Here is a 25,736-nt window from a genome sequence, read left to right on the forward strand (position 1 = left end):
AACTTTTTTATTGCTTTTAAAGACAGAACAAGTACAGCAGTCCGATAAATTAAAAGGTACATTACAATCAAGTTGAAAATAATAGTAATAATAATAATAATGAAATAAATAGAAAAAAAAAATTAAATTAAAATTAAAAATAAAAAGGGACCAGGCAACTAACTTGGATCTCTATAAAACTCTTACAGGACATGAGAGACCATGTTCAAGTAATGCAAATAAAAATATTGATTACAGCAATTCCTTGATCTTATCTGCCATTGTTTGCCATGCTAGAATAGTATCAGCTCCAGCACCGTGCATTCTTCCACTGAAAGCTCCATATTTATTATGTCAATGCATGCATGCATTGACATAATAAATTGACACTTATTTTTTAATAAAGGTCCTTATTGAATTGTCTTCTCAGCTATTTTTTCCATGTATTAATATTGAAGTTTGACTGGCTAATTATCATGTAGATTCTTTGTAAATATTAGTTTGCTTAAACTCAAGTAACTTGGCAATAGAGGTTGAGAAAAAATATATATGTTGCGCTAACTTGATAAAATAAGTTCAACCAACATCTTTATCAGTAATGTTTTCAAGTCCACATAACTTGATAAAGTAAGTAGAGTCAACAAACTGCTTGTTGTATCAATTATGTATTTCATGTTGAGCCAACTTGATTCACATTTGTAGGAACTTGATAAAATACATTCAACCAACATCTCTTACAGTTAGCTCAAATACTATTTTGTAGTCCAACTAACTTGATAAAGGAAGTTCAGTCAACAGACTACATGTTGCATCAACTCATATTTTGTAGTGTAATAAACTTGACACTATAACTTAACTCAGTCAAAGCAACAAGATGACTTGACTTAGTTAAGTTGAGTCAACTAATCTTTTTTTACAGTGTGTGTTAATCCAGTGGGGTTTGGTAACTGTATGTGGAGGTTTCCAGCATCTTTTTGGCAGCAGTGATGCCCGTTAGGAGAATACGTCTTTTCCAGCATGTCAATTGTAATGAGGTGGTATCATTCAGGAGCAGCACCATAGGAGAACATGGAACAGTGACTTCCAGTACATTAGATAAAGTAGAACAAACCTCACCACTAACACCACTTTCTAAGGCTCCGTTTACACGAGGACGGTCTGAACAGAAGACGCAAAAGTGGCGTCTCGTCTTCACTTTTTATTCCTCGTTTAGACGAGCGTTTTCAGGAGGAAATCTGCTGCATACGGTGACGCTAAAGTGTGTGAAATTGGATTGTATGCAGCCAGGCGGCATCACTTAAAGCCATAAGAGCATCTTTGGGCATGCAGAAGTTTTCACGCCACACATTTTCATCAGCTACTCCTTCCACAAAGTTCTCCACCATCACTAGATCTCCCAGGTCTCGTTCACAGCCGTCTGGCTCCTCCCACCAATCGCTGCATCCAGAATGTGATGGAGGTAATTCCAGATCCTTCTCTGTTCACTAATACTATCTGTACATATCCTGGACATTTGGTGGAAAGACTCCTGTAAGTTTATTAGAGCTGCCAGAGCAGCTTGAAGGTCCCACCATGGAAATAATCCCACGTTTCTTTATTTCCTGTCCTGGAGCATGTAAGTGACGTAAATACATACGTGACGTGAGCAGATCAGATCAGAGTTTTGTGTCTTGTCAGTGTAGACGACACGCTACGGAGGAGAGGATTACACTTTTACACTTTGGAGGGTGGTTTCAGATTTTTGTGTCTTTAAGCCCCAAAAACGTCGTCACCGTCTAAACGAAAGGCACTTCACATAAAATATTTTGTCGTTTTTTACCCGCGAGCGTCCTCATGTAAACGGGGCCTAAAACACATGCATCACCACCACCTACACTCATCTACATGCACGTAGCAGGTTGCTGCAGCCCCTCACACTGGTGTCACGCTGTTTGTGTAATATGGTTTGACAGGTATTAGCTGCAGGCTGCAGGACCAGACTCTGACACGGCGTCCTGGCAGGCCGCCCCGTGCCAGCTGCCCTGACAGTCATCGTGATACACTCACCTTTTACATGCACACACACACACACACGTGCATGCAGAGAAGGACACTATGAGGCGTTTAGTGCTAATAGCAGAGGAGCAGTTATGTTGCAGGGCACTTGGCTCAGGCGTCATTTCCTCCGGCCATCTGTCAGACAAGCAGCAGCAGGTCTGAGTGAGAGTCCAGTCAAAAGAACAACACACAGGACTTTCTGGGGTTAATCAAGGGACACATCCTAGTGGAATAAAAACACACACACACACACACACACACACACCTGACACACTTTTTCCCTGAGCTCCTCTAGATTCATTTGGATTTGATTTGTCAGCTGGTGGAGTCACAGGAGGCCTGAGCTGATATCACCTGTCGTCAGGGAAGGGATTAATGCACAGAGGAGAGGGAAATTAGAGTAGGAGCAGGAAAAAGAAAATTCAGAAAACAAAATTGCAAGTCTCCATTAAAGCTTTCCCCTTCTGATTACATTTCCGTCCTGATTTTGATCTAACACGGTTTAATTCCTGCAGGGTTATAAGGCGAGGGAGCTATGTGTCTGTTGAGCCAACCTCTTGGACGTGTTTGTGTGTAAATCAATAAGAGTGTGTCACACACAGAGGGAGAGCTAGTCGGGTCTGTCAGCCCGAGGATCGATGTTTCTCTGCTGCTTCGCTCCTTTCCTGTTCACCTCTGGATACACAGATAAGGGGACAGAACACAACACTGGGACATGCTGTAAACAGGGAAAATGACTTTCTACACCATGTATACACTACAGGATGTTCTACACCAAGTCCTAAAAGGTTTGGAAGTTGAAAAAAACAGAATTCAGTTATTTGCTAATCTTTTGTGACATATGAAAACTGCACAAAGACATTTAACCTCTTAAAACCCGCCTACCCACCAGCATTTTTTTGTTTTAACTGATTTAGTTTCAGTCTTTTTGCCACATTTAGCTGAACAAGCACAACTGCAGAAACTAGAATATATTAACTTTCTATTGAAGCCTTGTGCATGTATTTGGGCTTACAGATCTTCTGTCACAAGCTTTGACTCAAAATTTGTTTCGGTCTAATCTTAATATAGGCAAGGCAAGGCAAGTTTATTTGTATAGCACAATTCAACACAAGGTAATTCAAAGTGCTTTACATACACATTAAAACAGCAAGACACAATCGAAAACAGTAAAAACAGTCAATTAAAACAGGGAAATAGAAATAAATATATACTGGGCAGCTGGGATTTCAGAGGTTGATTTTCAAACTGATTAACTTTTGTTTTGTATATGTGCAATTTTAAATTTATCATATTCTGTTATTTACGTTTTACACAGCATCTCAACTTCTTGGGAATAGCATTTGTTGCCCCTATTTGAATTAATACTGTCTAAATAATTTGTCATGAAGGTAATAGCAGAAAATTTTGTTTCTAGCAAGTAAAATATGGAGATGTCTTTGTATTATCTAATATTAAACAGATTTTTTTTTTTTTTTTTTAGATTTTCAGCACACTGAAAAAGAAATATAAAGAACATTGGACTTTGGAAACTAGGATGGACATTTTTCATTATTTTATGACATTTTTAGACCAAACGATTAATGAAGAAAATAATCTGCAGTTTAATCTATTATTAAAATAATAATTTGTTGCCGCCCTTACTCAAATATATCTGCACCAACTCTCACCAAACTGCATTTATATTCTTTGTGGATGATGCTGCTGATAGTTCTGTCGCCCCTTTGATATATGAAGGCAAGCACTCAGCAGAAAACACTGTATTATTTAACACTTGGGATAATTCTGAACTCTTCTTTATCTCATTAATAAACCGTGATTTCTTTGAAATAATGTTTCCATAATGAGCTGTTGAGCTATACACTGTAAAAAATGTCTGTAGATTTTACGGTGAAAATTGCTAAACCATGACAGTAAAAGATCGTAAAATTATAAATTAGTTAATTCAGTTTCAGTAACAATGAAACACCGTAAATGTATATATCAGCCAAAACAGTATTTTTTTTAAATTAAAACAAAGATAAACATTACTCCACTGTAAAATACTCTGGCACCATGTTTGTAACAAAAATATACTGTAATATATATATACAAGCATCACTGTAATTTTTGCATTTATTTTTTGTAAAAATACTTTTTCTCACTGTTAAATTTACTAAACACCAGAAATATACTGATATTTAATGGTAAAATCTTTATCTTTAATTTATGCAGCATTTATAAAGTATTTTCTTGTCAATCATATGGCAGAACACCGTTTCTTTTGATGGAAAAACATTTTTAATGGTAAAAAATGGAATAAAATGGCAATTTTACACGTGAAATCAACAGTGTTAATATCATTTTACCGTAATGTTACAAAAAGTTGCACCATATTTATTACGGTAAAGTTCTGGCAACCACAGCTGCCAGTATTTTACCGTGAAAACAACAGTTTCTTTTTTACAGTGTAGAGGGGAGTTTGAGGAGGAGTTTGATTCCTCCACTGGTGCTTGTAGCGTTCCTGCTGGAGCCAGGAGACAAGAAGCTTCCCATAAACACTGGAAACACTGGAAACAACAAGACTGGCTCTGTCTAACAGTAATGAACATGTTGTATCTTGCTGGTTTGTTGTGGTTTCGTGGGCAACCAGTGGAGACTCTGAGAACTAGTCCCCCCCCCCCTAACCACATGGGTCATCAGGTCACACACACTAGAGACAGCATGTTAATTAGTGAGCTTCAGAGATACTGGATGGAAAGTGTTTTTAACTTTCTACAGAGCCAGACTACACTGTAAAAAATGTTTGTAGAAATAACAGTAAAACACTGTCAATTTGCATCAGAAATAGGTCGTAAAATTAAACATTGTACATCACCGTAGCAGATACTTTTAATTACTGTCAATCAAAGAATAGTAAAAAAACTTTAAATTCTACCGCCATAAACTGTAGAAAACACGCAGTTTTGCTGTAAAAATATAAATTTTTCATGTAAAGTTAATGGAGAAATACCACGATGACACAATTATCCTAAAAGTAATGGGATTATTCAGTATAAATTACAGTTTTTGCTGATATTTACATTTACATACGCTCACTGTATTTTTTACGGTGATGTTCTGGCAACCACAGCTGCCGGTATTTTACCGTAAATTAAACAGATTTTTTTTTACAGTGTAGCTCTTTCTCCTTGCTTTTGGTTTTCATGCTTAAGCTAATCATCTCTCCACTCCTTCATATTTAACACACATATTAGGCTTATGTCAATCTTCATATCTAACTATCTGCAGAAGAAGAAGCAGATATGAATATTTTCTTAAATTTAAAACTTAAAAAGACATTATCTTTTGTTCTTAAATTTACTTTTTGGAGCTAATACAGTAAGGCCAAGCACACATGCTGTGTCTTTTACCACCTGCACTGCAAAAAAAAGAAAAGTTGGGTGAACTCAAAATTTCAAGGCAACAAACTTCAATAAAATTTTAAGTTGGACAATTAAACTAAATATTTTAAGTTTTGTTTTTGAGTCTGCTCAACTCTGAATTCAGATTTTTGTCAACTCAACTGTAAGTTGTACTAACTTATAAATTAACATTGTAATAACTTTTAATCCTTACTTCTGCTAACTTCTGCAATGTGACGATTGTAACGCCGCTATGAAATGTCAGCTAATGTTGCGACCACAATTTTGAGTTAGCATTGATATGCTAATGGCTACTCTAGTAGCTGTAACAAGCAGCCCCACTAGCATCAGTTAGCGGCTAGCATCACTTAGCCGCTAGCTTTCGCTAATGACCGAATCTAACCGCTTTCCCGCATTTCCCAACAAAGAAATAAGAGTTATCAGAACTATTGTCCCTTGTTGTGAACCCCAACTTAAAGATATAAGTAACAACAACTCACCAACTTGTTTTTGAGCAGACAACTGGCTTCCTTTGTTGTGCTAACTTACATTATTGCCCTAAATGTCAATCATTTATATTTCCAAGTTTTACCTACTTAAATCACTGTTTTAGGCCAAAAAATACAAGTTGGCTTTGTTGCAGTGTGGGACATGTGAGGTGTATAGGTCGTACTCCTCTTCACCATGTAGACACATAAAAAGTTCAGAGCTGATCTTCTTCCACATTTTGTGTTTTTCTTTCTTTTCTAAATCTTTTCATTAAAATTTTCAGCACAAATTCCCAGGGTTGGGCTAACATACCACATTGTTATGACATATACTCAGATGTATCATATTAGAATAATGACAATGATACAGTAATAAAGAAGAACATGAAGATTGTCTCCCTCAGCAGCCTGCTCTCCTGTCAAAAACGTTAATATAGGTCACGTGTACTGGCAGCGAAAAACAAGCTACATCTCCGTATTTCACCGTCTGCTGTAATGTTGCTGATGTAGTAGTGATTGACAGCCAGGTGTAGTTTAAAGGGCGGTTGGAGGTTCGGGTGGTGGATGGGTCAAACATCAGCGGGCTTTCACCCAGGAGAGCGAGATTTGTGTCCCATGTGAAATCAAAAGTGAACCATTTTTAACTTAACCTCCTGAGACCAAAGCTTTTGTTTGGTATGTGTTGTTAGTTTCTCCTAGATATTTTGGATTTGTAGGACCTGATAAATACAAAAACTAAGCATTGTCTTTGAACAGGAATTCGTTTTTGAAAAAAAATAATGGGTTCATTTTACTGTATAACGCAATTAATTCACCAGTGAATAAAACTTTTTATTTCCTTACATTTACACCCTCTCATTTGAAGAATGATAGTAAAAGTCTATTTGTTTTCAAATGAATACTTCCTGATTAGCAGAGTCAGAACTTGTTGCTAATGCTAAAAATAGTCAAACTTGCACAGAACATCAAACTTCAAACATTATTAAGCACAAATACACAAGTTTTAGCCATAAAATCTGATCAGCTTTGGTACCTGGTCCACTTTTGTCTGGGTAAAAGCTGTTAATTGACTTTACCAAGATGCTGCCATCTGATTTTTACACTGATTGATTGTTCTTATTCTAGAGTGCATAGTTATAGTTAAGCAGAATGAAGTATAAGGTCCAGAAAACCTAAAATGAAATGTCCACATATGAGGACGCAGGGTCACAGGAGGTTAAGTTACGTTGTTAACATAAGTTACGTCAATCACGTTTTTGAACGGAATTTACATTTTTTACGTAACTTCTGGCAGTCACGTGACCCTTCTAACTACCTCATTTCCAGCATTTACGTACATTTATTTACTGTTGAAACTGTCTTTTATAACGCCTTACCTAAGGTCAGTGGTTTTACAACATAAATCCACAAAAACTGCAGCCTTTTCTTTACAACCGTGGACCGTACATGTGTGAGGTTTTTACTATAGTGTGTGAATGTGTTTTGTTTTGTGTGTGTGAATGGTAATTCTGAATTATGTCCCTGACGGCCCCTCAAAGAACTTCACCTTTTTTCACATCAGTTTTTGTATAAACTAAGGCAGCAGCATCATATTAACTGTACAGACCGTAGAATGTATAAAAGCATCTCAGTTGTGTGTGTGAGACAGAATAACATTTCAGTGCTATTTTTAGAACGCGCTGCGAGCCAGCCTGCGCCGCCATACGTACAGTAGTGTTCAATATAATAGCAGTCCTATTTTTTTTAACACACCCCTTTCAACTAATTGCCCAATTGCACAGCCTTAAGAGCTGCATATTACCACTGCTGGTCTGGTTTCTGAGAATCTACTGCACCTACTGTTAACTTGTTAGACATTTTTATACTGCATATTCATATTTATTCTGCACTGGAATTCTACTCCTTAATACATGCTCCTTCTTTAGACACTTTATTTTTATCTTTACATTACATTTTATTCTATCTATCTATCTATCTATCTATCTATCTATCTATCTATCTATCTATCTATCTATCTATCTATCTATCTATCTATCTATCTATCTATGTTACAGGTGGTTTATAAACCTATTATTAACCATTTACAAAGTGCTATACATATTTAATCTTTAAATGTTTTCAATCAATTTCTTAAAGGTAAATGAATAATTTCAAAATCATCAACATACTTAATATGGTGTTAAAAATGTTAAAATGAGTGCAACTAAAACTATTAATAAAAGATTAATTATAATTTAATTGTTTGTTAATGGTAAAGTAAATATAAACTTCCATTAATATACCATCTATTTGCCATTTATAAATTATTTAGTTATTTAAAAACATTAATAAATTATGTATTTATCATTCTAAATGGCCTATAAACGGGTTATAAATGATTATTAAACATTAATAAATCTTTTTACCACTTATAAATTATGGTTATTGTAAAGTGTTGCCTTAATTATAAGAAGAAGTACATTTATTTACCTTGGACTGATATTTAGGAAAGAAAGGACAGATATCTCCCGGCTGTGATTGGTTATTCCTGGTCACATGATATGTGGAGTTCGTTGCTGCAATCCAAAAGTTGAACTACAGTTTGTTTATTGATGATTGGGAACAATTGCACGCCTCCCATGCATCTATATTGACAACAGATCTGAGGCCACAAAACACACAGCATGCGTTCGGGTCCAGCCTCTGTTTGAATGTTTTTGCATTGTGACTGAAACACTTCTGTAGCATTTTAGCTTGTTATTGATTGAGAATATCAGACATTAATTTGCTGCCATAAGCTGGCAGGCAGGCCCAGCAGGATGGAGGGATGCTGGTCACAGCGTCGCAGGGCCTCATTGACATTTGATTGTTATGTTTTATTTCCCCGCGGACACTCTGTTAGCTGGGAGAGACGTCCTCACAATGCTGTGGAAATAAAACAGAGATGTACGCCAACACATTCCTGTAAAGCTAACTCATTGACCTGTGTGTGTGTGTGTGTGTGTGTGTGTGTGTGCAGAGAAGCTATGCGTGCTCTTCTCATTCCTCTGCAGGTGAAATCACTCAGCGTGCATGAACATTCGTGTGGTTTCTCTTCTCGTTCTGTTTCCTGGGAGGGGAGTTCGTTTGTTTTATATAACAATGGAAATTAAGTAACAGTGTTTCTGGTAGCAACATAGAATGAATGATTTAATAGCCCATAAATGCTACGGGTGAAGTGAGACTTCTTGGCTTCATATTAGGCTTCTCAGGGTTTGGGTCTCCATGGTAACAAATAAGAGCCTCCCTCTGAGCCTGTCAGGGCTTTAAAAAAAAAGGCAATGAGGAGTGTGTGTGTGTGTGTGCGTGTGTGTGTAGGAAGTGAGATAAATAGGGTAGGGTAGCACCAGAGTGCCTTCGCCTTTTTTTTTCTTCTTCACAATTATCCATGACTCATTGTCACTCCTCTCCGTCCTTCAACTCTAACTGTGACCCTCTTTAATGTCGTAGTTTTAGCCTTAATGATAGGAGATTATTTATTATCAGGAAGGCCTGGAGGAAAGGGAATTGATCACAGCCACGTGGCGAGCGTGCTCTCTCTCGTTCCTCTTTGTGTCCTCTCATTCGTCAAACTGCAAAATGTCACTGTTGAACACGAGTAGATTCTCAAGCACGGTAATGAAACAGCGAGAGCACTTAACCACAACTAAATGAAAGTCAATGCTTTGATATGGATATGAAGTTTGGATTAGACACGATAGGCCCCGTTTATGTAAAGATAAATGAACAAAAGTGCATTATGAAGCACACGGACATGAAGCGGTTCACGTCAGAGGGCTTCATCAGTATTCTGTTCATGAACGCAATCATCGCTCCGACTCTCAAGCATCATCATTCACCATCAACCTACCTGCTCTGCCCCGAGGCCTTCACACACTCATACGCACATATAAACACAATACACACACATACTCACACACACTCTGATTAGGTCGTGAATAGAGGTTTTGTAGTTGCCTTCAAAACCTCCCAGGAGTCTCAGCTGCTGGAGGTCCAGAGAGAAAAAGCAGAGGAAGCTCACTGTTGCAGCGCATTCAGTGACATTATGAGTTAGATAAAAAAATAATTTCAAAAAAAGTTTCTCTAACATGAAATATCTTGTCTTTGTACTGTATTCAAACGAACATAGGTCACAAAGTATTTGCTAATTACTTAATAATTCTGTTTTGTTTAGGGTTTGTTTTTGTTTTTTTTGTTTTTTTTTTACAGCATCCCAGCTTTTTAGGAATCAGGGTTTTGTTTTTGTTTTTAGATAATAATCATAATATATTTTATTTGTATGGAACCTCTCATGCACAACATGCTTTACATAAAATAAATTTAGTAGCAAAAGAGTGAAAATTATCCAAGGGATAGAATGACATAAATAATAATAATAATAATAATAATAATACATTTTATTTGTAAAGAACTTTTCATACAGAAATCTCAAAGTGCTACAGAAACCAGAAACAAGAAAGAGAAAACTCATTAAAATCAGCAGTAGATAAAAAATACAAAATAAAAGACACGGGTAATAAAGTACATTATGCAGAGACAAAATAAAAACATCTAGGGACAGCCTAAAAATGCCTCCCTGAACAGAAAAGTTTTAAGCCCGTTTCTAAAGGTGTCCACAGACTGGGGTTGAGAATAAGATGGAAAATAAAAAACATAATAATGATTAAAAAAAAATAAGGAAAAATTACATTACTCAGTTCTTTTCTTTTCTTCATCAGTGGTGGAGACCAGACCAATAGAGATACAGATACTGTAACATCTTTAGACCTATAAAAGTTGAATTTCTGTCCTTGGCTAAAACAAAGACAGACTAATGTTTCTAAACAAGAATGTGCCAAGAACTGTATTTTCAGCAAGTTGTGACGACTGAAATCTTTAGCATTAATTTGTTGTGATTGATTGAACTTTAGTTCCACTGCTTACAGTTTATAATATAAAGTTTCTCTCTCTCAAACTCCCGCTCAACGACATGCTGTAACTTAAAAAGTCTTTGTTTTGTGTGTTAACTGCTGAACACCAGATAAAGGTTTGTGGGGAAAGAGATAGTAACTTACTGTATATTCTGCTATATCTAGCCCCACAGAGTGTGCTGAGCAAAGATTGAGACAGACTCAGAGTGACTTACAGCGTCAGTGGGGCAGAAATGGAGCCCGAGAGAAGCAGCTCAGCAGGCGAAGTCAGCATTCACACACACGAATATTAATGGAGGTGTAGCAAAGAGGTGTGGGGGAATGTTTATGAAGTAGGTCAACTCTCTCGGGGAAAATAAAGATGGATGAGCAAACACATCAGCAGGAAGAACGCTATGATGTCGCACAGGCAGGTCACTGGATAGAGAGAGAGAAAGTTTGTTGGCGGAGCCGTGGAGTCAAAGGGAAACTTAAGAACACTGTAAAAAAAATAATCTGTTAAATTTTTACGGTAAATTACCGGCAGCTGTGGTTGCCAGAACTTCACTGTAAAAATTACAGTGAGGGGGTTTTCTACTGTAAATTTAAATATCAGCAAAAACTAATTTAGACTGAATATTCTCGTTATTTTTAAGGTAATTGTGTCATTCATTCACACATCATGGCAAATCTCCATTAATTTTACATGAAAATGTTATATTTTTACAGCAAAACTGTGCGTTTCCTACAGTTCATGACAGTAAAAGTAAAAATTGTGCTATTCCTTGATTTACGGTAATTAAAAGTGTCTACTACGGTGATACACAATTTTAAATTTTACGCCCCGTTCCTGATGCAATTTGACAGTGTTTTACTGTAATTTCTACAAAAATTTTTTACAGTGAAGGACGTAATAAAGTAAATAGGTGATGTTTCTAACTTCCATTTGAAAATCGGAGGGAAATGTCAATAGATTATCTGCAATCATGAGATTCAATCTTAAATGATGTGCAGACTGACACAAGCTTATCTTGTCATATACTACACCTGTGCTTTCCCTACTTCGGAAAGCCAAAATGTCTGCTGTGAATTGTGTATTCAACATGCTCATTTGGCTGAAAAGCCCCTCACACACCACAAACCCTCACTGACACCTGATGTGTCCAACCTTAAAGACAGAATAGACCGTTACCATAATGACACATGTGAGCGTTTGTCTAAAGCAGCTCTCTGTAGCTCGCAGCGTTCTAAAAATAGCACACATGTCATCTGCGGTTGTAAAAGGCTGCAGTTTCTGTGAATTTATGATACAAAACCACTGACCTAGGTTTAGGGCAAAGAACTTAAGGTGTTATAAAATACAGTTTAAACAGTAAATAAATCCTTAAAAAATGGAAGTTATGTAAAAAAAAATGGCTTTTGTTTTCACACGGGACACAAACCCGATTCTGAGTGAAAGTCCACCGTTTGTTCGACCATCCACTTCCTGTTCCTCCCGCCCGAATATGGCATCAACCATTTAAACTGCACATTTTATCACTACGTCAGCAAGATGGCAGCTGGAGACAGTCTACAACCTAAATATGAATCATTTTTTGCTGCCTGTGCAAACGCCTCATATTGACATTTTTGAGGGGAGAGAAGTCTGGCCTTTACTTTCATGTGATTGGTCTATTTAAAGCAAGAAAATCAGACTAATACAGTAGGTTTAAAAACTGGAGAGACAGAGATGGGAACTGTTTAAAACCAAAGTATTCATTGATCCTCCTTCTAACAGAGTGAGAGGTTAGATGACAAATGCCAGAGTGCAAAAGAAAATCATGAGCAGTTTTGGTTTTATTCCTTTATAGCTTCAAAGTCCACCATAACAAATAGACCAACAGAGGAAACGATAGACAGCAAACATGAGCCTCAGGAGAAGTTTAGGTCAGTCATTTTACACTCTAAACCAGGGGTCTCAAACTCGCGGCCCGCGGGCCAATTGCGGCCCTCGTGACGATATTTTGTGGCCCTCAACTTGATATGAAAGTTAAATGTGTTTTATATGAATGGCACTTTACTGTGTTGTGTGTGGAAGGTCCCTTTAATTCCTTTTTTTTGGTAATTTTGTGTCTTTTTAAAATAATTTTGTCTTTTTAAAATTTTGTCTTTTTTTTTTTTTTATTTTTTTTTAGTAATTTTGTTTTTTTTGGTCATTTTGTGTCTCTTTTTTGGGGGCATTTTGTTTCTTTCTTTTTTTTTTTGGTAATTCTGTGTATTTTTTTTTTCATTTTGTGTCTTTTGATCATTTTGTGTCCTTTTTTCTCACTTTTTTGTGATATTGTGTCTTTTTAAAGTAATTTAGTTTTAATTTCTGTCATTTTGTGTCTTTTTTTTGTAATTTTGTGTCTTTCTTTGGTCATTTTGATACTGCCTCCAGCGGCCCCCAGGTAATTTGAGTTTGAGATCCCTGCTCTAAATGATCCTCATATAGTCAGACAAACATGAAGGAAACATGTCTGAATGGCTACACTGTAAAAAAAAAAAAAAAAAACTGTTGTTTTTACGGTAAAAAACTGGCAGCTGTGGTTGCCAGAACTTTACCGTAATAAATACGGTGCAACTTTTTGTAATATTACGGTAAAATGATATTAGCACTGTTGATTTCCTGTTTAAGAATTTAATTAAATATTACAGTATATTTCTATTAGAGATATGGTCTTTAGTACATTTAATAGTGAGAAAAAGTATTTTTACAAAAAATAAATGCAAAAATGACGGCTTGTATATATATTACAGTATATTTTGCTACAAACATGTGTCAGTGTATTTAACAATGGAGTAATGTATTTAAAAAAATAAAAAACTGTAAAAAAAAAAAAAAAAAATACTGTTTTGGCTGATATATACATTTACGGTGTTTCATTGTTACTGAAACTGAATTAACCCATTTATCATTTTACAGTCTTTTACTGTCATGGTTTAGCAGTTTTTCACCGTAAAATCTACAGACATTTTTTACACACTGTAAAAAAAACCCTGTTGTTTTTACGGTAAAAAAACGGCAGCTGTGGTTGCCAGAATTTTACCGTAATAAATACGGTAGAACTTTTTTTAATATTACGGTAAAAAGATATTTGCACTGTTGATTTCACGTTTAAGATTTCTATTTTATTCCATTTTTTACTGTATAAATAAGTTTTTCCATCAAAAGAAACGCTGTTCTGCCATATAATTGACAAGAAAATACTTTATAAATGCCACATAAATTAAAGATTTTACCATAAAATACTACAGTATATTTATGTTAGAGATATGGTGTTTCATATATTTAACATTGAGAAAAAGTATTTTTTTACAAAAGAGAAATGCAAAAATTACAGTGACGCTTATATATATAGGCGTCTATTTGATATTTAATACATATTACAGTGTATTTAACATTGGAGTAATGTATTTTTCAAAAAATAAAACTGTAAAAAATAATGTTTTGGCTGATATATACATTTACAGTGTTTCATTGTTACTAAAACTGAATTAACCCATTTATCATTTTACGGTCACTGTAAAATCTACAGACATTTTTTACAGTGTATTTCTGATGCAATTTGACAGTGTTTTACTGTAATTTCTACAAACATTTTTTACAGTGCAGTGCAGTGTGAAGGGATGGGGTTAACTTATTATTTTTGATAATTAAAGGCATGAGTTTAACCAGCAGTATTTGAACTGTAACAGGGCTAGTGTTGGAACAGGGCTGTTTATATGACTGAAGTTATGTCTGGTGTTGAAGTGTGTGTGTTGAGAAGAGTGGGTTTGTAACTGAGCCTTGTATTTAAAGTTGAATTGAACTTAACATTAGATATGCTTGGTTGAATTCTGACAAAACCACGACTGTTTTTACATCACATCCACTGTCCTGGTGTTCAGAGAGATAAAGGTTTTAACATGCAGCATATACAGGAGAGGCAGATGGAAAGAGATGAAATGAGCATGTGGAAAAGAGAGGAACACAGCTCCTGTTTTAATTAATCCTCAGACAGACATGAAGGAGGAGTGGGGGGGGCTCGCTATCCTCTTTCATTTGTCTTTGGTAATTGTGATCTTCATCCACTGCAGTTAGGAGAACATTTTAATCCGATAGCACAGCACCTACGTTCCTTAAACCCTGAGCTTAAACTGACTGTAATATCCACACACACGATAATCTCTTCAACACCTACAACATGTCTGCTGTTATAGATGTTTTTTGGTGTGTTTTTGTCCTTTTAAGCTGGAAGAAACACAACAAACGAGGAGCTGGAGAGCATGTTGGAGAGCGACAACCCAGCTATCTTCACCTCGGGGGTAAGCACGATAAAACAATGCACACAAATTGTGTTTTTAATGAAACAGGAGATGAAAAAGGAGTAGACGTCCCTCTCTTCACTCTTTCCTTCTGTTATATCATCCTAGATCATTATGGACAACATCACTGAGCAAGCTATGAATGAGATCGAGACGCGGCACAATGAGATCATCAAGCTGGAGAACAGCATCAGAGAGCTCCACGACATGTTCATGGACATGGCCATGCTGGTGGAGAGCCAGGTGAACACACTGATCCTCTCTCTACCTACAGCAGGGGGAAATTAATATGAAAACAAACCGCCAATACATGTAGATAATATAGACAATAATGTGGAGATTTTTTCATTTGTCCCTGGTGGTTTAACCCATAAGAACCCAGATCTATTTATCATTGAAGGAAATTATGGGGGATATACCACAGACCAAGTGAACCACATAAAACACATTTATGATGTTTAAAAAAAAAATTCTACCCCTAAATGTCAAAAATTTGTGATGTGACATAAACGTTACAATGGGCCTTTATTTATGTTTATAATATTTTTTATTTTAAGATTTAAAAAAAAATAGACACTTTTTCTGCTTACAGAAACACAAATTTGCCTTTTTCTTTGCATCTCCATAACATATATCAAAAATTGTGACTTTAATTTGTTCAGGAAATGGTCAGAACAAGTTAAATGCAATACAGGACAAACTATTAACGGATTAGAATTGTTAAATGGGTTTAAAGTTAGCCTAGTAACAAAAAATAAGCTTTTTGAAATTAGCTACTTTTTCACATTTCTGTTTCCAGTCACAGCCACATTTTGGAGAAGTCACTTCCTGTCACAGTCACATGACCATCACACCAGGGTGTTGAGTATACGTCACTTAGGGATTTAATGAGTTAATGTGAAGCATAAAGCTGAATATGGGAGATTATAGAGGATTTAAAGTGTTTGTCAAGTCAAGTCAAGTCAAATTTATTTATATAGCGCATTTACAGACGGCTAAGCCGCACCAAAGTGCTTCACATAAAAGTGCAAAAAGTGCAATAAAATACAGAATTGACAAAGGTAAAAAAGAGACAAAACAAAACAAAACAAAACAAAACAAAACAAAACAAAAAACCTACACGGGTGTCACCATAGGTTCTTATGGGTTAAAAAAAGAGTCCTGGCTCATGCAAAAGTTGAGCAGCTCACTGTTTCCACTCTGGTAAAATCATTAACCAGCAGCTGGCGCGTCTCCCTGTCATGAAAATAACTCCACTTTTGACAGACGGCAACTGGCAGTCTTTTAATTTACATACAAGTTGTGGAGTGTATTAGTACGGAGCTGGAAGCAGGATATGTTTTCAGCTCCATCTGTTTGCAAAATATCTCAGCAAATTCAGGCAGAATTTGGGGCACAGATAATCATTGGCTCCAGGATCAGTCCATTGGAATTTGGTCATAATGTGTATTTGGGATTTCTGCCATTATATCATTTTTTAATACATAATTATCATGATGCGTTCATGAGCTGGAAGGAAAATCTGACATCTGGGACTTTCGAGTTGGCAACTAAAAAGCCCTGAATTAGCTAAGAGCCTTCAGTTATAAACAAACATCGGGCCTTGGGTTGGTAAGCAGAGAATTGTTAGATAGATAGATAGATAGATAGATAGATAGATAGATAGATAGATAGATAGATAGATAGATAGATAGATAGATAGATAGATAGATAGACAGATAGATAGGTAGATAGATAGATAGATAGATAGATAGATAGATTATGTGAAGACATTGATGTCATTTATCTCCTTCTGGGGAGAGAATCCGCCTTCAAAATAAAAGATTAGCATTTTGGCTGCGCTCCAAACATTTTTGAACAAACTTCACTAGGACTGATCTTTGACATTTCTCAATGACGTTTTGGGACATTATAGGGTCTATTATACTCTGGTGATACATTTGCTACCATAGTTTGTCCAAAAATAGCGGGGAAAAAAACAAACAAATTATGGGATGTCCAAAAATTACCCCTAAAAAAATGTCATACTATAATATGTCGATTTTGGCCAAAAATTGTCAAATTTAAAAATTCCTAAAATTGCTTGAAATGGGTCGATTATGGTCTGTTGATAGACATCAGAGCAGAAAATGGCCAGAAATGACAGAAAAACATCATGTAATGGGATGTCCAAAAATGACCCACTAAAAAAAAGTCATAATGTGGTATGTGGTCAAAAAAGGTCAAATCTTAAAATGCCTAAAAATGCTTAAAATGTGTCTATTATAGATAGATAGATAGATAGATAGATAGATAGATAGATAGATAGATAGATAGATAGATAGATAGATGGATGGATAGATAGATAGATAGATAGATAGATAGATAGATAGATAGATAGATAGATAGATAGATAGATAGATAGATAGATAGATTATGCGTAGACATTGATGTTATTTATCTCCTTCTGGGGGAGAGAATCCGCCTTCAAAATAAAAGATTAAAGAATAAAAGATGAGCATTTTGTCTGCGCTCCAAACATTTTTGAACAAATTTCACTAGGACCAATCTTTGACATTTCTCAATGACGTTTTGGGACATTATAGGGTCTATTATACTCTGTTGATACATTTGGTACCATAGTTTGTCCAAAAATAGCGAAAAAAAAAACAAACAAATTATGGGATGTCCAAAATGACCCCCTAAAAAAAGTCATACTGTAATATGTCGATTTTGGCCAAAAATTGTCAAATTTTAAAATTCCTAAAATTGCTTGAAATGGGTCGATTATGGTCTGTTGATACATATTAGAGCAGAATATGGCCAGAAATGACAGAAAAACACCATGTAATGGGTTGTCCAAAAATGACCCCCTAAAAAAAAGTCATACTATAATATGTCGATTTTGGCCAAAAACTGTCAAATTTTAAAATTCCTAAAAATGCTTGAAATGGGTCGATTATGGTCTGTTGATACATATTAGAGCAGAATATGACCAGAAATGACAGAAAAACACCATGTAATGGGTTGTCCAAAAATGACCCACTAAAAAAAAGTCATACTGTGGTATATGGTCAAATAAGGTCAAATCTTAAAATGCCTAAAAATGCTTAAAATGTGTCTATGATAGATAGATAGATAGATAGATAGATAGATAGATAGATAGATAGATAGATAGATAGATAGATAGATAGATAGATAGATAGATAGATAGCTCCCTTACTATATGATAATACTTTAAAACCACATACATACATGATCCTCCAGCTGCCTTTGCTCTTCTCAGTCAAGTGTTGAGTGAGAAGGTGAATCTGGAGGCTTTTTGTGTGTGTGTGTGTGTGTGTGTGTGTGTGTGTGTGTGTGTGTGTGTGTGTGTGTGTGTGTGTGATTGCAGTGTGTGTGGGCTGAACCCCCACAGAGATTAACTATTTCCCTCATTAGAAATACTCTGAATTATGCAGAAGGAGGTATAAGCACATGAATGACGAATATGTTCATATTTCCTATTCAATTGTTGCACATTAGTCATATCAATTATAGCACAAAGCAGGCACCGTTTTAGTGTGTAATTCAGTTTTATTGTGTGTTTGTGTGAATACTCTTTCATTCTTTTGCCACAAATTAATGCTCTAAATGTAAATAATTGAATTAACTAACACTTCCTTCATTAACACATCTTTAATATCATACTTGAGTCTGTTTTGCCTTTCTCAGCTTTGCTCTCCTTCTTTTTTCACTCTGTCACCACCACAATGACTCTAAGCTCTAGAGAAAAGAGAAGAGCTCCCCTTCTAACACAGAAAGGTAATTTACATGTGATTCCTTTTTTTTTTTTTAATCATTGATCCAATGAATGCATGAATACCTGAATACTCTGCTTACCTTGACATTCACTGCAGAGAGGCTGATTCTTTATTTGTCTTTCAACAATCCTGATGCTAAATGTGCATTAATGGGTTTTCTTTGTTAATGAATGCTGATTTAAACTGAGATACTGACACTGGCTGCTTTCATAAAAGAACATGTTAGTAAGAATGTGGATTTGAATAAAAAGAGAAAGTGAAAAAAACAATTGACAAGGAGTCAATCTAATTCTCTATAAAGCTCGTATCGTTAGCCTCATAGCATATTTGCCTAAGTCATATTTGAACGTTTTCGGGAAACAAGAAAAAACACAATTTTTAGGAAGCCCATTGGTATTCTTAATTGATATTGTAACAGTAAGTTCAAATAGAAGTGTGAACAAGTTTGCATAAAAAATTAAACACATCGATTTCATAACAGATAAAAGTGACTTAGGCAGAATATGCCCTGACTAAGGCAATTTTTCTCTTACATAGAAATAATGTAGTTTGGTTTGTATGTAGTAAAGTTAGGCAGATATCACAATTTGGCCAAAAAATGACTTAGGCAATTATGCTATGAGGCTAACGATATGTAAAACTAGTGATTATTGTAATTCTAACAAATCTGAAATCCAGTTCTGCCTCACCACCACCACACTGACTGCCTCTTGTTTTTTATTTTAGGGTGAACTGGTGAACAACATTGAGCGAAGTGTGCTGAACGCCCATGAATATGTGGAGCAGGCGAAGGACAACATCCCCAAATGCAAAAAATTCAAAAAGCTTGGCAAACGGGTGAGATGCAAAATGTTCAAATTCTACCAACTGACTCAGTGTTTCCTCTTTTTTTTCCTCTTTCCTTTCTCTCTTTCTGCTTCCTCTTCTCCTTCACCCATTATTCCTCCCCTGTCCCTCACCTCCTCCTCTTCCCCTCCTTCCTCCTCCTGTCTGCATGTCTTCCACTCCTCCTCTGTAACTGACCTCCTAGGGGGAGATGATAGACCGCATAGAGTACAATGTGGAGCACTCGGTAGACTATGTGGAGCGAGCGGTGTCAGACACTAAGAAGGCGGTCAAATACCAGAGTAAAGCCCGGAGGGTGAGTGGCAGCAACACAAACAATGCTATCACAGGAGAAAGAGATGGATCTCTTCAGAAGCATTGCATGTAAATATTGTAGTGTGTAGCTGTAAATATCGTCAGTGTGCTTGCGTGTATTCTGCATGTGTGTTGTGAGTGTATTTGACGTGTTGATTTCAACCCAGAGGCCACTTAGTTCCAGTATAATAAAGAAAGAAAAGGAAGCCGTTATCTCCAGCACTCAGCAACTCACACCAAAACGATCTAATTTAATGTAAAAGCACTGAAGATAAAAGGAAAATGTGAATTTTCAGGTCAGCTGTCTCTATAAAACTTTCGTAAATCCAAAAAATCTCATTTTTAAGCCTTGTTTTTTTCTCTACAAATGAAACAGGATATATTAAATATAATATATATATATATTGTGTTAACTAGTGACCTTTAGAGTTGGGGGTAAGTGGATTTTGTTGCTTTTAGACAGAGCTTGGCTATCAGTTTCCCCCTATTTCCAGCCTTTATGCTGAGCTAAACTAACCAGCTGCTGGCTCAAGCTTCTTATTGACCATACATGAGTTTTAGTATCGATCATGCAACTCACAACGATAAACCAGTTAGTGTATCTCAAAAAATCTAAAGTAATGGAGACTGTTGAAGAAAAAAGGTCCAAAGCCCAAAAATCACCATTGCCAGGATCTCCATGTCTTATATCCACTTTCCCTTTTTAAATAATAAATAGTGTTCAACAACATCCCCACACCTGGAACATGACAAGTGGTGTCAATAATAAAGAAAGAAAGAAAGAAAGAAAGAAAGAAAGAAAGAAAGAAAGAAAGAAAGAAAACACATGAAACAGCTGCTCTACAGTTCATAAAGAGCATTATTCACTTACCTTCATTCAAGTCAAGTCAAGTCAAAGTTTATTTATAGAGCACATTTAAAAACAACCTCAGTTGACCAAAGTGCTGTACAGTTATTAAAATAGAATAAATCATACACAAATAGGTATAAATAAAAACAATGAAAACAATAAAATACTAAAAACAGTAAAACAATAAAATAAAATAGAATAAAATAGTAATAAAAACTCAATCCAAAACAGAGTTAGAGATAAAAAAAAAAAGACAAATAAAAGGGTAAAAAAGTAAAAAAGAAAGCCAAGGATTCTTGCCTAGCTGGGACTGAACGTCAAGGAGAATATTTCTTCATTTTCCAACCTGAGCAACAGTGGAGCACCTCTGCCACCTCTCGGTTATTATCTATAAATAGAACTCAGCGGTAGAAACGTTTCATACATCACATGTTCCTCAATCTACTACAAGGGACATCTAGCACATAGTTATATCCTGCATGAAATGAAAGACTCTGCACCAGCAACACTTCTTCTTTCTTTCTTTCTTTCTTTCTGTCTTTCTTTCTTTCTTTCTTTCTTTCTGTCTTTCTGTCTGTCTGTCTGTCTTTCTTTATTTCTTTCTTTATTTCTTTCTGTCTTTTTTTCTGTCTTTCTTTCTTTCTTTCTGACTGTCTTTCTGTCTTTCTTTTTTTCTTTCTGTCTTTCTTTCTGTCTCTGTCTTTCTTTATTTATTTATTTCTGTCTTTCTGTCTGTCTGTCTTTCTTTATTTCTTTCTTTCTGTCTGTCTTTCTTTCGTTCTTTCTTTCTTTCTGTCTTTCTTTCTTTCTTTCTTTCTTTCTTTCTGTCTCTTTCTTTCTGTCTTTCTGTCTGTTTGTCTGTCTTTCTTTCTTTCTTTCTTTCTGTCTTTCTGTCTGTCTTTCTTTCTTTCTTTCTGTCTTTCTTTCTTTCTTTCTTTCTTTCTTTCTTTCTTTCTGACTGTCTTTCTTATTTCTTTCTTTCTCTCTTTCTTTCTTTTATTCTTTCTGTCTTTCTTTCTGTCTTTCTTTCTTTCTTTCTTTCTTTCTTTCTTTCTTTCTTTCTTTCTTTCTTTCTTTCTTTCTGCACCCACTGACTGATGATCTGACTCCTTGTTTCTCCCTGATGCAGAAGGTGATGCTGATAGGAGTTTGTGTTGCAGTGTGTCTCACTGTGCTCATTATTTCCCTCTCAGTTGGACTGAGTTAAGCGGTCCCCACAGAGCAGACAGGGCAGGAGGTGATTGGGTCGTATGTTCGACCTTTATAATGTACTGTATAGTGGGATCTTTGCTGCAGTTACTTATAATCAGTAACTGTAGCAAGCAGACTAACATTACTGCCCTGAAGGCAGTCCAATAGTCACTGTGCACTCAGATATTTAACATTTTTTTACAAGTTTTTTGTACAAATAACAGTGACAAGCCTTGAGAAAGTAAATTGTGCTTTTTTTTCATGTTTGTGTCATGATTCACATACTGAACTTTTGTCATTTGCATGTTGTGCAGTTTGCTGAAGAGTTTTGCATGTTTTTCTACGAACACAAAGCTGTAGATATGTTTTTTATGTTAATCAAAATAAATGTGTGTTGAATCAAAGAGCAAAATCATTTTCACGGTCCACATACCTCAGCCAGCCTCTCACAGACTAACAGATGTATCCAACACTGAGAATCCTGCTACTGTTTTATGAATCCATCATGGTTTTAAAAATATAACTTTAACTGTATGGAAATGTAATTATTTGCTTTCTTGCCAAGAGTTATGTGAGAGGATCGATAAAAAAAAAAACATGTAAAAAGGAGAGGCTGTGGTTTTATGTGTTGGAATTTTTCTTAGCTTGGAGCAGTTACTTTTGATGTCATGCACATAAAAATAACTTTTTCTTGACTTTGTATGATATATTTTCAATCCAATCCCTAAAGAAAAATGCTCTTTGGGCTTCAGGGGATTTTATTTATTAATTGCAGTACAACAAATTGCCACTAGAACAAATAACACTTTAACTAGGGAGCTTAAGAAGTGCTCGTAGGAGGCTTTTGTTACCTCTGGACATATTCAGGCTAACTGTCTCTCCATACTGTATGTTCCCTCCTACTTTCCTCATGGTAAGCTAAGCTAACCAGCTGCTGGTTCCTGCTTTTTATTACTGTGCATGGCAGAGGTATCCTCTCGTCTAACTATTGTCTAAAGTGAATGAGTGATAGATAGAACAAAATTTAAACTACATTACATTACATTACATGTCATTTAGCAGACGCTTTTGTCCAAAGCGACTTACAATAAGTGCATTCAACAAACTATATATATATATATACATAGAAATAAAGTAGAAACCTATACAGACTCAAAAAAATAGACAAAAACTTAAAAATATAACTATTATTGCACAAGTAAGTGACAATAAATTAGGTTTGAGGTGTATAAGGCAGGAATGACTTCCTATTGCATGGGGTTTGCATGTTGGACATTGATGCATATGAATGTTGCAGAATGCATGCTCAAAACACGTTTTACATTGTGTCTTTGCTTTGAAGTCACTGTGTGGATTTTTACAGAAAAAATAAACAATGCTAGTGAATATCGGCTCAGTTTTTAGATTGCTAAGAGCTTATTTGTGAGGGTGGCTCCATGTGTTATCCTGTGTACTGCCACCAGATGGCTCCAAAATAAAGGGTTTCCATATCCTCATGATACTGGCCACCATTTTTTTTTTGTGTTTTCTGAATAAAAATGACAAAGGCCATTATTTTAACAGTATGTTGACATTCTACACATAGTGGCTTTAAATGTGCATATACTCATTTGTGACATGTGTGATTAAACTGTATGTTGTTTAATGTGGTGGGAACAAAATGCAGGAACCAAATATTTGGTTTTAAAAGTAGCGGATGTGCAAGCCGAAGTCACACCAACTAATCTGAAACATTCAAATTAAATTGTCCTTCTCCAAACTGCATTGTGTTTTTCTACTTTTGCATCTAAACTGCATTATGTTCCACTTATTATAAATATTGTAATGTGTAAAAAATAAAATACAAGTTCTATCCCTAACATGTTTTTCTCTGCTCCCCGTGTGCTGCCATGGATGACTGTTTTTCTATTCTTGTTAAAATTTTATAGAAGAAAATTATGATTATTATATGCTGTGTGGTTCTGGGAATTGTCATTGCCTCTATTGTCGGGGGAACGGTGGCCTAAACTTCAACCACAGTCACAATAAAAAGACACACAGTCAAACACACAACAGAGCAAAAACACGACAGATTCACATTTCAGTTACATGTTTTCATGAATGCAATCTATTACACGTTTAGCGCCGGTGCATTACAAACTGTACGACACGTTTTACTGGCAGCGTACAGGCCCAGAGGTGTTTTCGCATGAGTTGCTATTTTGTAAATGTGTGGTGCTGCAAACTGTTTATATGAGTGTTGAGTGTTGTCAACGATATGATGTTTCCAAAAGTGAATTATTGAATGAAAAAAAGTTACTAAATTATATGTAACACTATATGAATACATTCCAACTTCCAAATAAGACACTTATTCAGTTGTAATGTCTATTTTGTGTTGTACAGGGCCACTAATCTGCAGTGTTTTCAAAGCCACGTTCTCTATAAACCTGTTTATTTATATTTTAATTTACTTTTGACAGTCTCTCTCTGGTGTCCTCTACCTCCCTTCAAAAGCCCTGCATGGTTTAGTTAACTGTAAAGTGGTGTTTTGTTTTCTATTGCAAAAGGGAAAGAAGACATGTTGCTTGTAGAATCATCACAATGCCAAACTTTTCTAACGTCATCTGTTGTAGTTTACAGAAGCAATGCTACTGTACTTTAATCTTCAGTCGTGCAGCATTTCTTTCCGTTGCTCCAGTGTTGAGTGTGAGCTTGTGAATGAAGATGTGCATATTGATTTGTAGCTACATGTCTGAACGTGCCGAGTGCGAGTGGTGGGATGACAGCGAGTGTGTGTTATTAGCCACCTGTGTCTTTGTTTTGTATAAAGTGTGAACTGATATAAAGCTCTCTAACACTGCCAGTATGTTCAAATAAGCTGTTAAACTGGAGTCTAGTCTGGTTGGATTGATAATTCTGGTCTTTGAGTGACAAACCCTTGTTGTTTCATGTCTTTTTATAAAATCCCAAGCTTTAAACAGAACATATCCCTCTGTCAAGCTGTTTATTTTTGAGTGAACACGATGAGTCAGTGAAAGCGTCAGCATGAACTCAAAGTAGCTCTGTAGAAGATTCATCAGACATGCACAGACTGCAACAATGTTACCATGTTGCCTACTCAACTTGTTGCCTTCGTGTTGTATTGTAATGACATGCTTTTCTTTCTTTCATTTGTTTTGTTATGTTTTGTTTTTCAAGTAAAGTTTGTCTCAAAAATCACATTCAGATGTGTGTTGCTTTGCCTCAGAGACAGGATCTACCTGTAAGTCCATTAACCCTCTATGGCACGCATTATGATGCCAGTTAGGAAAAAGTTAGTTTTTTAAAAAATAGACTAAATAAACATAATCTGAAGAAATTTTATAATTCTTTTTTTCTTTTGGAAGTTTTTGGGGTTTGTTGCCCGTAGGCAACATTGTACCACAAGTAATATTAACATAATTTACCTAATAAACATGTGTAAAAGATTCAGTAGCTTCAACATGGTACAATACATAACATTTTGAATTTAAAAACATTATAAAAGGAACTTTTTTAACTGGTTTCCTGTCTGAATGTTGCCTGTAGGAAACATTGGACCATTGAACCAACAACCCATTGGAATGATTGTCTTTAATAGTCTAAGTGTTTGAAACTAACTCACCTATCAGTAGGAATATATTTTTTTCCAG

General features: G+C 35.7%; 1 protein-coding gene across 3 annotated transcripts in view; it reads left to right on the top strand.

Annotated features, from left to right (window-relative positions):
- Positions 1–25,286, top strand: part of stx1a (syntaxin 1A (brain)) — a 102,931-nt gene extending 77,645 nt beyond the window's left edge. The window contains exons 7-10 of one of the 3 annotated variants that reach the window (XM_059330698.1): positions 15,047–15,120; positions 15,229–15,363; positions 19,933–20,043; positions 24,012–25,286. In XM_059330698.1, the coding sequence (XP_059186681.1) occupies positions 15,047–15,120; positions 15,229–15,363; positions 19,933–20,043; positions 24,012–24,089 (398 nt within the window). In that variant the 3' untranslated portion in view covers positions 24,090–25,286. Of the gene's footprint in view, positions 1–15,046; positions 15,121–15,228; positions 15,364–18,862; positions 18,904–19,628; positions 19,767–19,932; positions 20,044–22,021 lie in introns of those variants that run through there. The other 2 variants (XM_059330697.1, XM_059330701.1) reach the window with 2 other exon arrangements.
- Positions 25,287–25,736: the final 450 nt, after the last annotated feature.

Source organism: Centropristis striata, chromosome 4 (assembly GCF_030273125.1).
Source record: "Centropristis striata isolate RG_2023a ecotype Rhode Island chromosome 4, C.striata_1.0, whole genome shotgun sequence".
In the NCBI taxonomy this organism is placed as follows: Eukaryota; Metazoa; Chordata; class Actinopteri; order Perciformes; family Serranidae; genus Centropristis; species Centropristis striata.